General features: G+C 33.5%; 1 protein-coding gene across 1 annotated transcript; it reads right to left on the bottom strand.

Annotated features, from left to right (window-relative positions):
• Positions 1-3,501: 3,501 nt before the first annotated feature.
• On the bottom strand, positions 3,502-7,998 carry LOC112518162 (probable anion transporter 4, chloroplastic). The gene is made up of 8 exons (XM_025125765.1): positions 7,530-7,998; positions 5,825-6,051; positions 5,316-5,682; positions 5,041-5,085; positions 4,808-4,954; positions 4,484-4,621; positions 4,368-4,401; positions 3,502-3,806 (listed from the first exon to the last, which is right to left on the bottom strand). The coding sequence occupies exons 1-8, from the start codon at positions 7,959-7,961 to the stop codon at positions 3,622-3,624; spliced, it is 1,575 nt and encodes a 524-aa protein (XP_024981533.1). The 5' UTR covers positions 7,962-7,998; the 3' UTR covers positions 3,502-3,621.
• Between the last annotated feature and the right edge of the window lie 5,001 nt (positions 7,999-12,999).

Genomic DNA, 12,999 nt, shown 5'->3' with positions numbered 1-12,999 from the left:
ATCCTGTATTTGATTGTGTTTATCTGCAGTTAGTTACACGAATTCAGTTATGGGATGAAATCAGATAGGGATGAAATTGTTTAGGGATGAACGGGTTTAAGAGTTTTAAGAGTTTAAGAGTTTTTAAGAGTTTTTAAGAGTTTTAGCCAAATGCTTTATAATATAGTATAGATATAAATATACTATATAGTTTATAAATATACTATACGGTTTAAATGCTTTATAATATAATATAAATATGTACTTTAGTTTAAAGTACATATTTTATGGGTTAAGACAAATAACAATCGATCCATCTCTAGAATTCTCCATAAAATAAAGTCGAGAAAGACAAACAATGTAAAGATTTCAACATTTCACTGTATTGTATGAATACATTTTTAGTTACTAGAAGGGTACTCGCAACGCAGCGAGATACATTCCGATTTTAATGTTTCATTTTATTCTGCCACACTGTCGATGTTATAATACGGTTTTATGTGGTTTTCAGAAAAACGGTAATGTTTTTATTTTTGAATAAAATATAAATTTGAAGATATCTTAATTTTTTTTAAAAACGTATCAAAATTAATATCAAATTAACTATTTAAAAAAAATCTTATTTTGTTGTGTAATTTCTTTCATTCAACTTTTTTTATTATAATTTAATTTAGGTTTAATAAGAAAATAATTTATTTTTTATTTAATAATATAATTTTTATAAAGATAATAATTAAGTATTCTGTTAGAAAATAATGATTATCCTAATTATATTTTAAATTTTTTATATTTAAAATGAAATATTTATCCAATATTAAATTATGCTTATCTGTAGTTAGTTACACAAATTCAAGTTCGAAGTTTTAATAAGTTGTAATTATGTATTATTTACTTGTAATCTTGAATTTTAAGTAATATGCATCAATAAACAATACTTCATGTATAAAAACTAATTTTTAATTTTTTTTGTTAAATACTTTATAATATAGTATAGATGAAGTAACACAAAAAAAAAACTATAAATAAGAGAATATTTATTTAAACACGTTTACTTTGACTCGCATCATAAGTTCTTTAAATTATCTACTTTTAAATATATATTCAAAAATTATGGTGTTCAAAATAATCTAAGAAACTTCTGTATTTTGAATTGTTTAGTCGTTAACTTATTTTTTGAATGAAAAAACCATTTAATTTTCTTATTTTGAAAAATTAAATTTCTAAACTATTTTTTGAAATGAAAAAAAGTATTAAACTTCTCTTTTTGAATGAAAAAACCAATAAACTCTTTCATTTTGATTGATATAAATCATTACACTTTTAAAAATTAGTAAAAAAAAAGTTACACTAACGTGGCGTTTGTTTTTTAAGAGGTGCTGAAGTCTGAAGTCTGAATTCACTTCTGAATTTTAAGAGGTGGTGCTGAAGTCTGAAATCTGAATCAGTCAGATTGTTTGTTTTTACGTCTGAAATCTGAAATCTGAAACCAAAAAGAGATCGAGAAGATTATCAGAACACCAGCTTGAATCTGCGATGTATGAAGAACACTAGCTTCAATCGATGAATGGGACGAGAGCGGATGAGAGCGACGTAAAGGAGGCGGATGAGAGCGACGTAAGGAGGCGGATAAACAAATAAGAGGTATTAAGAGCTAGGGTTACCACTTAAAAATTCAGAGGAAACCTTATGAATTCAGCTCTTAATTTGGGGGAAAAACAAACGATCTGAAAGTCCATATATCTGACCGATTCAGACATAAGAGGAAATTAAGAAGCAAATTTTAAAAAACAAACAGGCCCTAACTGATCAGTAACTGTTCGATCAAGGTTTTAATCATTCAACAAATGTGAAAGTTTAATGGGTGTTTTATTAAAAAAAAATAGTTCAGGAATTTGATCATTTAAAATTAAAAAGTTTAATGGTTTTTTCATTTAAAAAAATAATTTAAAAATTAAAGCATTATTAATAATATAAAAACTAAATAATTTATGTAATTTGTTCTTATTTTCTAAATGATTCTTAATATTATTATTTTATAATATAATTAAATAGTTGTCACCACCCAATTTAATTTGGAAAGGACAATACCAACTAACCAAAAGCATGGAACTCTCTTGTTTTAGTTGAATAATCTTTTGATAACGACGAGCCTTTTTAAAGAATCAATAAACTCGTTTTTTCGTTGAAATTATGATACTTGTTTGTATATTTTATAAGACTTGAATCACGTGAGACTAATATGTTTTCGTGAGACCTGTGAGACCATATTTTTACACTTGAAACTTCACAGTGAAATGTTGTGAAGGTAACCTTCACAGTGTTTTTGCTGTGAAGGTTCGGGTTTTTTTTACCTTCACAGCGTTTTGTTGTGAAGCTTCAAGTGTAAAAATTTGGTCTCACAGGTCTTACAAAAATAGACTGATCTCACGTGAACCCAACCGTAGTTTATAAATTATTGTTGTTTTTTACTCTTATATGTAATGGTTTATTTGACTCTTATATGTAACGGTAAACCGTTAGTTTTAAAGATGAAAACACGATATTCAAACAAAACAAATAGTCCAGAAAAATGGTTACCGCTCCCTTGATTGGTCCATATTCAAAAAATTGTAACATATGACAAGCGGTCGGACTTTTAGTAACCAAAAGTATCTCTAGTAACCGTGACAAAGCAAAGATTTTGGAGATATACGGGTTTATTTTCTCCAACAACTATCCTAAAATGTTCTCTAAATTAAAGAAAACGAGAAGGAATTTTAAAACTTAATATTTTAAAAATAAAATTAATATTTAAATCTCTAAAATAGAGTATATGTGTAAGTTGGATATAATTTTTTTGTAGATATTTTTAATTTATGATACTCTATTTATTAAAAAAAATATAAGCCTAAAAGACAGTAAGACATGGGTTGTTTGACAGTTGCTGAATGGTTTGGTGCAGAATGATTAGGAGCTCTCATGATACAGTACAAAATGAAATATTGTTGTTTGGTAATTGTTTACAATGAAATTAGGAAGCTTAATGGTTAAGAGAGACTCAATATACAAAATCATTCAGGGACTGTTTGACAGTTGCTGAATAGTTTGGTGCAGAATGATTAAGAGACTCTCATGATATAATGCAAAATGAAATATAATTGTTTGGTAATTGTTTATAATGAAATTATGACTCTTAATGGTTTAGGTAGACTCACGATACAAAATCATTCAGAGGATTTTATAACCATTAAGAGACAGATTATTTTTTTTGTCAAACAAGATTCACCTCTTAACGATTAAGAGACTGCCTCTTAATGAAACTATTAAGAGGTAAACAAACAATCCCTCAGAGGTTTTAGAACCATTAAGAGACATACTTTATTTTGCCAAACAATACTCACCTCTTAATGATTCAGAGACTACCTCTTAATTGAACTATTAAGAGGTAAACAAACAACCCTTTAACAGATCCTACAAGGGAAATAGGCTAGTTTTTCAAAGACGAAAAATGAAAGAATGAATGCACAACAAAGGACACCATGATCATCTCACAACACAATAATGGCATACCCTTCTCATTTCGCATGTACAAGATGCTTCACTGATCTTACAGAACAAGTACTTATGCAAGATCATATCTACAACAAGAGTATAAGAAAGGAACTAATTACCTTCGTCGAAATTCACCCGTTCACCCGTCGAGAAGAGATTCCAGAACAGAGCAGCTGAGAAATATAGAACTGCTGTAAGCAACAAAAATCCCTGAAAAGAACCCACCAGTTCCACAAAAAACCCGGCTCCAACGGTCCCAATTATCGCAGCCAACGTGCCTGCAGTATTTGATATACCTATAAAACAAGAACGTATCTGGATCAATAACGGGTGGACCAGGCATACAAGAACAACATTTGTATGTGTTCTATTCAACTTGCCAATGTGTGTTATGTTGGGGCTACAAGAAAAATATTTGTTTGGTCACTCACCTGTCAAAACCAATAACGTGGAGACCGGCCACCCAAAAATGGTTTTTGAGCGGTTCTATCGACTTCTGAAAACATTGTTTCATTTTGCATCAACTATATTTTCATAAATCCCATTTTGCCTTCATTTTGGCTACCGACCTATTTATTGAATTGAAGAGAAGGGTAGAAAGCGAACAATTATTTGTCGTGATTACGGCCAGCCACATTAATGGCATAACGGGATTTTGTTAAATATTTGATAGGAAGTGAACTAATGTCAGCAGGAATAGCGAAAATAGCTCAAAAACCTTGAGTTCATGAAAGGTGGATGAGCAAATAAATATCATTTCCCACCTTGAATCAGTTTCAAATGAGAAATAGGTAACGCAAACCATTCTGTTCTGTTAACATATGACGATATGCCAATCATAAGATTAGGTCACTTACCATGTAGAACACCAGAATACTGTGGAGAAACCTCCTGCTCAAAAGAAATTACAGATGTACGTCAAGTGAGACAATATCTAAGGTCCTCAGTCATGATGCAAGAAAAAAGGTCGTACCTGAAGGTTCACAAGGAAGCCACAGTGACTAAAAGACTTTAGCCCCACAGCCAATGTAAGCCAAGCGGAAGCCATTACTGGGCTTTTTGCCATAATCAGACCAATAAGAGCAATACCAGGTCCAATAAAACCAATCGACTGAAAGAAGAATCCAAGCAAAAACAATGAGGTGTAATTTTTTTGTACAGAAACTAAACAAGATCAAGTACTATATGATAATTTAGTGTGGTTATTTTTACCACCCACTCCTGTTAGTTCTTTTCGCATAAAGAATCTGAATGTTGTAATGGTGTATCTAATTGGATAACAATTCATCGTACACACCTGCATAATCTTGCGAGTCAAAGTGACAGTCATACCACCCTGAATCAGTTTGTCAGAAAAGACACCCGCAAAGTAGCCTACTAATGCCATCATACTCCAGGGAACAGCACTGAACCATGCTGCTTGTCGGAGGTCAACAAGATATATCTGTAACAAAAAAGAAAACACCCACAATTTTAGGACATGTTTAGTGAGATATGGAGAGAAAAACACTGTATGTATTTAAGACTTACTGTTTTAAAGTAAATGGGCATCCATGAAAGAATAACAAAGAATCCCTGTGGTAAAACAATAGAAGCTTAATGCAAGAATATAGTTTTATCAATGATAAAAGGTAATGTGACTAACATAAAGAAGAAAGATGTATATTGACTTCCATATGAAACATAACTGAGGCGTTATTTTTGAAAAGAATGAATTGCATACAACTACAAGACAAGCCACATTTAGTTCCAAACATCCGTAACGTTATGGCATACAGTAAAGTACAGAGAGAAAAAGGGACTACCCAGCTATGCATGGAGTTCGCAACAATCAGGGACCAAGTTGGTAGCTTAGAAAGCAAACGCCTGAAGGGTGGGATTATTTTGGCCGTCTTCGTTTGACTCTCGACCTTGACGGATTTCTTCCTCTTGCTCTGTATATATTCCAACTCATATTTTGATATCTGAGGGCTTCGCTCCGGAGTGCTAGATGTTGCAGATACCCATACTAACACCCAGAGAAATCCAGATAATCCAAATATTATAAATGGTCCTCCTACACCACCTTGTGACATCAGGATAGGAGAAAGTGTAAGTCCAATAGCACTTCCAAGCTGAAATCCAGCCATTGCAATCCCAACAGCCCTGGATCGTTCTGTTTGTGGAAACCATCTGAAAGGAAATTTTCAAACAGATTCTAGGCCTTTTTAGTTTCACCAGACAACAATCATATGGAGTTATGTTATGAACGTGTGACTTGAAACGGACTATCTCGAATCTCGATAGCACATGTTTGTTTAGGAGAAGCTATTACCTGGCTATCATGTTGTTCATGCATGGAAGTGCTACACCTTCTGCAACTCCAAGCAAAGCACGCATGCTAAGTAGTGCCCAAAGAGAACTTTCTGCAGCCCAAGGGGTGAGAAATGTGGCCATTGACCATAAGGTTACACCACATGCCATGACTACTTTACCACCATAATAGTCCACTAGAGTCCCTCCAGCAATTGGTGATATCAGATATCCCCAAAGGAATGATGACTGCCATCAGTGCCACCAATCAGAAAGAAAACAGAACAAGTAGAGCAACTTTAATGAAAGAAGTGTCCAGTTTACTTCCTACAATCCAGATATTTCATGACTTAAATATTAGACGTACATTCAGATTCCTAGCAAAGAAAGAGAGAAATCCTAGGAAATCATTAAGTCTAAACCAAGGTACTTGAAGGAACTGGGATAGTGACTAGCACCTGGATTCAGCAATGATGTGAATCTAATTGATACATATACAAGATCACACACACGAAACATAATTTTCAAGTGACTCCTCTGTGTCAGGCCTCGCGTTGACATAAGTAGATAACCTAAGGCTGCTTACAAAGACAATCTTGCATGATAAGAAGATATGTATTCTCTCAATTATCCAATTGAAATCAGAGACAGTCATTCTATGGGTAGATTTAATGAAGTCCCTCCATAATTACCATAAACATCTCTAAATGCCAATTGCCATTCAGTAACAAATTAACCAATGAGTGGGAAATAATAAGAGCTTAGAGGTAAAGGCATTTCCCTATCAGCTGCAGATTCATAGGTATGAGTCACACCTCCTTTTTTCTGATCAGCTTATGCTTACGCGTTCTTCCTGACTATAACTATAACAGGGGAATTTTACAACTTCCTGATTATACTTTCAAAAGATCAGATCTTATACCAGCAAAGATACTAAAAGAAGCATCCAACGAAATCTATCAGAACTAAATTAATTTGGGAGTTCGTGAAAAACAATGGGTTTTTATTTACTACATATATTTTTTATCAGTGAGGAGAGATGTACCAAGACTTTATCATACAAGAACAAAGAACATGGATACAAAAATATTGTCATGTGCTCTGACCTGTAAACAAGAATGCATAATTGTTCTTAACACTGTATACCGAAATAACAAGACCACACAGAAGACTGCTAAATATGGGCACGGACCAGTCCATAAATCTGGCCTGGCTCATATTTTTATCCAATCCAGGCTATGTCTGGTCCTAAAAAGGAGTGGCCTGTCTCAAAAAAGTTTGGCCCGATTAAGGACCCCGTGAAATCATGGTCTGGTCAGGGACTGGTTCAAACGATCTGGGCCTTTTGCTCATCTCTAACCACTACTACAGAATACTCTTTAAGGAGGAGCCAACGGTCCATCTATATATAACGTCTAAGGCTTTCAGAAACCACGGCTCTCCTTTTGCTATGAAAATGGTCCATGTCACAACATGCATTGTACCCAGGAGTAGCCTACACATCACTTGAATTGGGAAAAAAAGTCAAGGATAAAGAAATCCTACATTTGTCCATGATTTTTCCATCATTAGGCCAAGGATCAGCCGAACACTACTATGCCACTGGGCATTGCAAATTTAATGTTTGGCCTATGCCCTAGAATAGTAATCTGAGCAAAGTATAAAAACAACAACCATATCAATCACAAAATGAGCTTATATCACATACACAGAGCAGAAAGAATTACCTGAACAACACCAGCAAAAGATTGACTCCAACCACGGGACTGAGCAAGCGGAACTACCGCCACAGACATCACAACACGATCAGCATTACAAAGCGCCAGCGCCAACGCCACCATTGCCACAACTTTAACCCTCTCGGAAGTAATAAACTCCTCGAAGCTCGGCTCCGAAACTTCACACTCATTAAAAGAAACAGTAGGTTGCGTATCATCCGAAGAAACCCTAGATTTTCGAAGCAAACGAGAAGAACTCCAAACTCTATATGCTTGGTGTTGAAATTCAATTCTTTTAGAAGTAGCGGAGGTGGTGAAAGTGGAATTTGTACAACAAGATGATGATTCAACAAAACGGTATGGTAATTTGATGTTTCTGAATTTTTTAGGGTTCTGAAAAATGGTTGCCGGAGTGTAATGGACCGTCGCCGGAGAATTCATCTTTTTAGGAGTTCGGTGAAGTATTCTTTAATCCCCTGATGGTCCATTTTGTAACTTTTTTTATGCTCCTATAAATAAATTATTTATATATAATTACTAGTTATATATCTGCGTAATGCGACGAGAGTCGAGAATTTTAATGATTTTGAATTTCACTAGTTTTATTAAAGAAAATTTAATGATGATATAAGTTACATTTGGTCTTTACGTATTAATACAATTTGAATAAATAAGAGTTATGGTTCCAATTACAGTCTATCGATGGAAAAAATTGTATGACATTTTAAAATCTAATATATTTAAAATTCAATATATTTAAACGACTCTACAAATGTGTTCGATTTACACCAAAAACAAAGAATCAAGAAATCGAGAGCGAGAGCGAGACCGGGGGTTTTAGAGCAATTGAATAGGGGATGAATAAGAGAACTTTTAATAACTCATGGTGAATATCAGTTTGAATCTCGTATTGGGGGATGAGAAGAAGACATAGAAGTATGAGAGGGTAAAAACATAAGTGAAATTTGTCAAAAGTATCATGTGAACATGAAAAGAAAAGGTATGTGCATTGATAACTTGTACTATATGTTATTTTAATTGTAAATTAAAATATTTCAATATTAAATGCATAAAGTATTAGTACTTAATTCATTATGAGTTGTTTTAAGACTTTTAAAACTTTGTGCATAAATGTATAGTACTTTGTGCATTAAAAATTGCTTTTACAACTTTTAATAAATCTAGTTTATAAGGTAATGTAGATTATCTAACATGGTGACAAAATTAAGGGGTTGCTGGTATAAACATGTTCAACAAATTTCATATTAGGTTTTTTTAAATTACAACATTATTTATATTATTAAAATATATATATTTAATCAAAAACTATTTTCTCTCGTTAACATTTAATATCAAAGTTTTTCATCGATGAAGATATGATATGAAAGTGAATTATATATGTATTCCTCGTGAATACCTTCTTGTTGGTTTTCGTCCCACGAAATCAAGTAGTCCAAAAATCATGTTTTGAAGCCCCAAATAAGTCACTCCCACTAGCATCGTTAGATGGGGCTCCGTTAACTCTATCATGTGCCCCTCACGTGAGGGGCAATTTGGTCATTTTACCCCATCTTCATCCTCACTTCCTTTTCAAGAACATTCATCCTCACCACCATCACGCACCACTGTCATCCATCGTTGTTCCAAAGCTCCACCTACCACCATCCACCACTCATCGCTATCATCCACCACTTACCGCGGCCACCGCCACCCAAAACAAAAACTCTATGAAAATTCAAAACTCATAAACCCCAATTTATATCCAAGTCAAAAACATTCATACAAATTAAATAAATTCATTGTTGATCCAAACTCTTTCAGTGATTTGATTATGACCTTACATACTTAGTGAAAAATACTTGTTGTGCTTTTTAATTCAGCTTTAGTGATCATTTGTGAATCTGTTCAGTGATCACTAAACACGTTCTTGAAAAGAAGTAGTTGAAGAAAGAGACATGACAGTTCGTGATCTGAAGTGGATTCAGTGATAACGGAATGTCTAAATTAAAGTGTGAAATATGACCAAGACTCAACGAACACTGAAGAACTTTTCAAGATGAATCAGTATCAGCGGTCAAATGAATTTTGTTCTACAAGATTAGTTTTTGTCTTATCTTTATGCACAAAAAGTATAACCTCATACCTCTCACAGAAAGGTACACATAAGGAGTTACTTTATTGTCTTTAAATGTGTTTACCAACTTTGTAAAGGTCAATTGTTCATATGCGGCTAAAAACCTGCATGTCATGAAGACAAAGGTACAAGCTCTCATCTAGAAGTTTGTCAGTGGCTTATATTCTCTGACTTGCATTAAATGCAATGGGTACAAAAAGCTAAGAAGATCCCTCTTCTTAGCAACGCCTTCATCTTCTAACTATCTTCTTTCTTGTTCTTAATCTTCTCTGTGCTAAATTGTGTGTTTCTTAGATTGTTTAGATTATGTCTTTGCCTTGTCTATTTCGGCAACAATTTGTTAATTTTGTATTGATCTTCTTTTATCAATAAACGAATTTAAAGGGAGATTGTTTAAAGGGGGAGTTTGTCTAAATCTGTGAAAGTTTTGAAGAAAGACAAGTAAAGAGAGAGATTGTTATACAGGGGGATATTGTTTAAAAGCTGTGAAAAATCAAATCTGAGAAAGTCAAAGCTTCTTAATGAATTCTAAAGATTAATGCTGAAGATCTGAAGTTCTGAAGGAATTTTGTTTTTGGACTTGAGTCCAAAGGGGGAGAATGTTGGAACTAAAATAGTGTATTTAAGTCCTTGTGCTAAATTGTTTTAGTTTGTTTTATAATAAATAGGTTCCTTGGTTGTTGTGGAACTAAAATACATGTTTTCTTACAATAATTAAAATTATTTTATCTGTTTGTTATAGGAACTGATGATATGATATATATTGGTCTTCCATGAGAATTGAAGATGGATGATGTTTTTATTACATTTTCCACGAGTAATGAAGCTAGACAAATGATGATGGTGAATTGTGTTTTTTTGTTCAGACGATGATGATTGATGGATAGTGATTGTTTTTGTTTATCTTTAAACTATGGCTAATATGTGTATAATAGTTAACAAAATGACAAGTAGTAGTGTTCATTTATGTTCGTTTATGTTTTGTTAAGGCATGTTCATTTATGTTGGTTTAAGTTTATTCGTTTGTTTATGTTCATACGCTTACGTTCGTTTAGCATTTCAACGAATGAACGAAAACAAAAACACACCTAATTTCTACCTGAACGAATATGAACACAAAGAATTTTGTTCATTTACCGTTTGTGTTTGTTCGTTTCTTCGGTTAAGTTAAACGAATGAACACGAACAAGCCTACAGTTCTACAAAATTGGTCATCATGAGTCTCATTTGACCTTAATGGGTCTAATTGAGGTAGAACGAATCTTAGTGGTCCTTAAAGGGTCCTCTTGATCTTAGTGGGTATAGTGGTCATATTTCTCTTTAACGAGTCTAACTAAGCCATAAATGATCTGTTTGGTCTTAAGTGGGTATAACAGACATATTTCTCCTTAACAAGTCTAATTATGTCATAAAGGATCCTTGTGGTCTTTAGTGGGCATAACAGGCATATTTCTCCTTAACAAGATATTGGCACTAATGGGGTCATAATGAGTCTAATTAGACTTCAATAGGTCTAATTGTCGCATAATGGGTCTTAGTGGTCCTTAATGGGTTCTTTTGGTCTTAGTGGGTGTAATGGATTTACTTATCTTAACGAGTCTAATTAGATCATACTGGCACTAAATGAGTTATAATGAGTCTGATTAGACATTAATAGGTCTAAGTGAGGTAGAACAGGTCTTATTGGTCCTTAATAGGTCCTTTTGTTCTTAGTATGTATAATGGGTCTTTTTCTTCTTAACAAGTCTAATTGGGTCGTAATTGAACTAAACGGATCATAAATGAGTCTGATTAGACCTTAATAGGTTTAATTGAGGTATAACGGGTCTTTTTTAAAGTATATAATATTTATATACGGCAAATATACTAACAAAACGGATTTTTTCAATGTATAAACTAAAAATTCCAATGGCTTGGCTAGTTATCTTTATAAGAGATCCAATTTTTTGGACATCACAATTCCTTGTGGAAACAAAAAAACTATTTCCTAAACATCTTAGTAGCCACAGGAAAAGAAAGCAAAAGTGATTCAAATAAACTCACACATTTTCCTCACCTTTGGTGAAGTTTGAACCCTTGACCTCCTAGGATGCCAAGGACTCACAACCGCTAGACCAAAGGCCTTTTGATAGGTATAACGGGTCTTAGTGTTCCTTAATTGATCATTTTGGTCTTAGTGGGTATAATGAGTATATTTGTCCTTAACGACTCCAATTGAGTCATAACTCATAATGGCACTACATAGGTCAAAATTAGTTATTAGACTTTAATACGTCTATTTGAGGTAGAACGAGTCTTATTGGTCCTTAATGGGTGATTTTGGTCTTAATGGATATAATTCGCCTATTTCTCCTTAACGAGTCTAATTGGGTTATATTGGCACTAAAAGGGTTATAATGAGTCTGATTAGACATTAACGAGACTAATTGAAGTAGAATGTGTCTTATTGATCCTTAATGCGTTCTTTTGATCTTAGTCGATGTAATAAGCCTATTTCTTTTTAACGAGTCTAATTAGGTCACATTGGTATTAAATGAATCATTATAAATCTGATTAGACCTTAATGGGTCTAATTGAGATAGAACGAGTCTTAGTGGTCCTTAATGGGTCCTTTTGCCTTTGTGAGGAGGGTCTTTTTCTTCTTAACGAGTCTAGTTGTGTCATTACTACACTAAATGGGTCATAATGAGTCTGATAAGACCTTAATATGTCTAATTGAAATATAACGGGCCTTAGTGGTCCTTAATCAGTCCTTTTGTCTTAACGGATATAATTGACCTCTTCCTGCTTAACAAGTCTAATCGGATCATAATAGTACCGAATTAGACCTTAATAAAATGACTAAAATACCCCAGAGCAAACGGATCAGGTTTCGACCAAACGTAAACCACGAAAGAGGTCATCTATCAACTCCAAGGAGCGAGGTGATTGTCTGGAATGGTTCTTTTGACGAAGGCCTATAGATTAGCAAATACAGGGGACCAACGGTGTAATTTACCCGAAAACATATTTTGACTAGTTTAAACTAATAAACTCATCAATTTTAACAAAAGATTCACACCAAAAAGTGACGATACGATAAATTGATAATTACAAGATCAAATCTCCCAAGAAATCATTCCACAATTTATCATGCAGATTCTTTTTTTTTATCAACAAAAGGTGTTCACACCAAAAAATTTCTTTGACCGTAATTTATAGTAGAGTAAATTACATTTTCCATCCCTGCAGTTTGTTAAAAATTTCAGATTTCATCCTTGTGGTTTTGAAATTTTGATTTTCATCCCTATGGTTTTGCAAATTCATTTCTATTTTCGTCCTTGAGGCCAAAACACTACCTTTAAG

Source organism: Cynara cardunculus (assembly GCF_001531365.2).
Source record: "Cynara cardunculus var. scolymus isolate 2C chromosome LG 9, CcrdV1, whole genome shotgun sequence".
NCBI classification, from domain to species: Eukaryota; Viridiplantae; Streptophyta; class Magnoliopsida; order Asterales; family Asteraceae; genus Cynara; species Cynara cardunculus.
This window is presented reverse-complemented; position numbering and strand designations above follow the sequence as displayed.

Excerpts from the sequence above, each read along its gene's own strand:
- LOC112518162 (XM_025125765.1), bottom strand. The coding sequence starts at position 7,961 with ATGAATTCTCCGGCGACGGTCCATTACACTCCGGCAACCATTTTTCAG. Across the intron at positions 6,052-7,529 it reads CTTTTGCTGGTGTTGTTCAG|TCATCATTCCTTTGGGGATA; the intron begins GTAATTCTTTCT and ends CACTGATGGCAG. Across the intron at positions 4,622-4,807 it reads TGACTCGCAAGATTATGCAG|TCGATTGGTTTTATTGGACC; the intron begins GTGTGTACGATG and ends TTCTTCTTTCAG.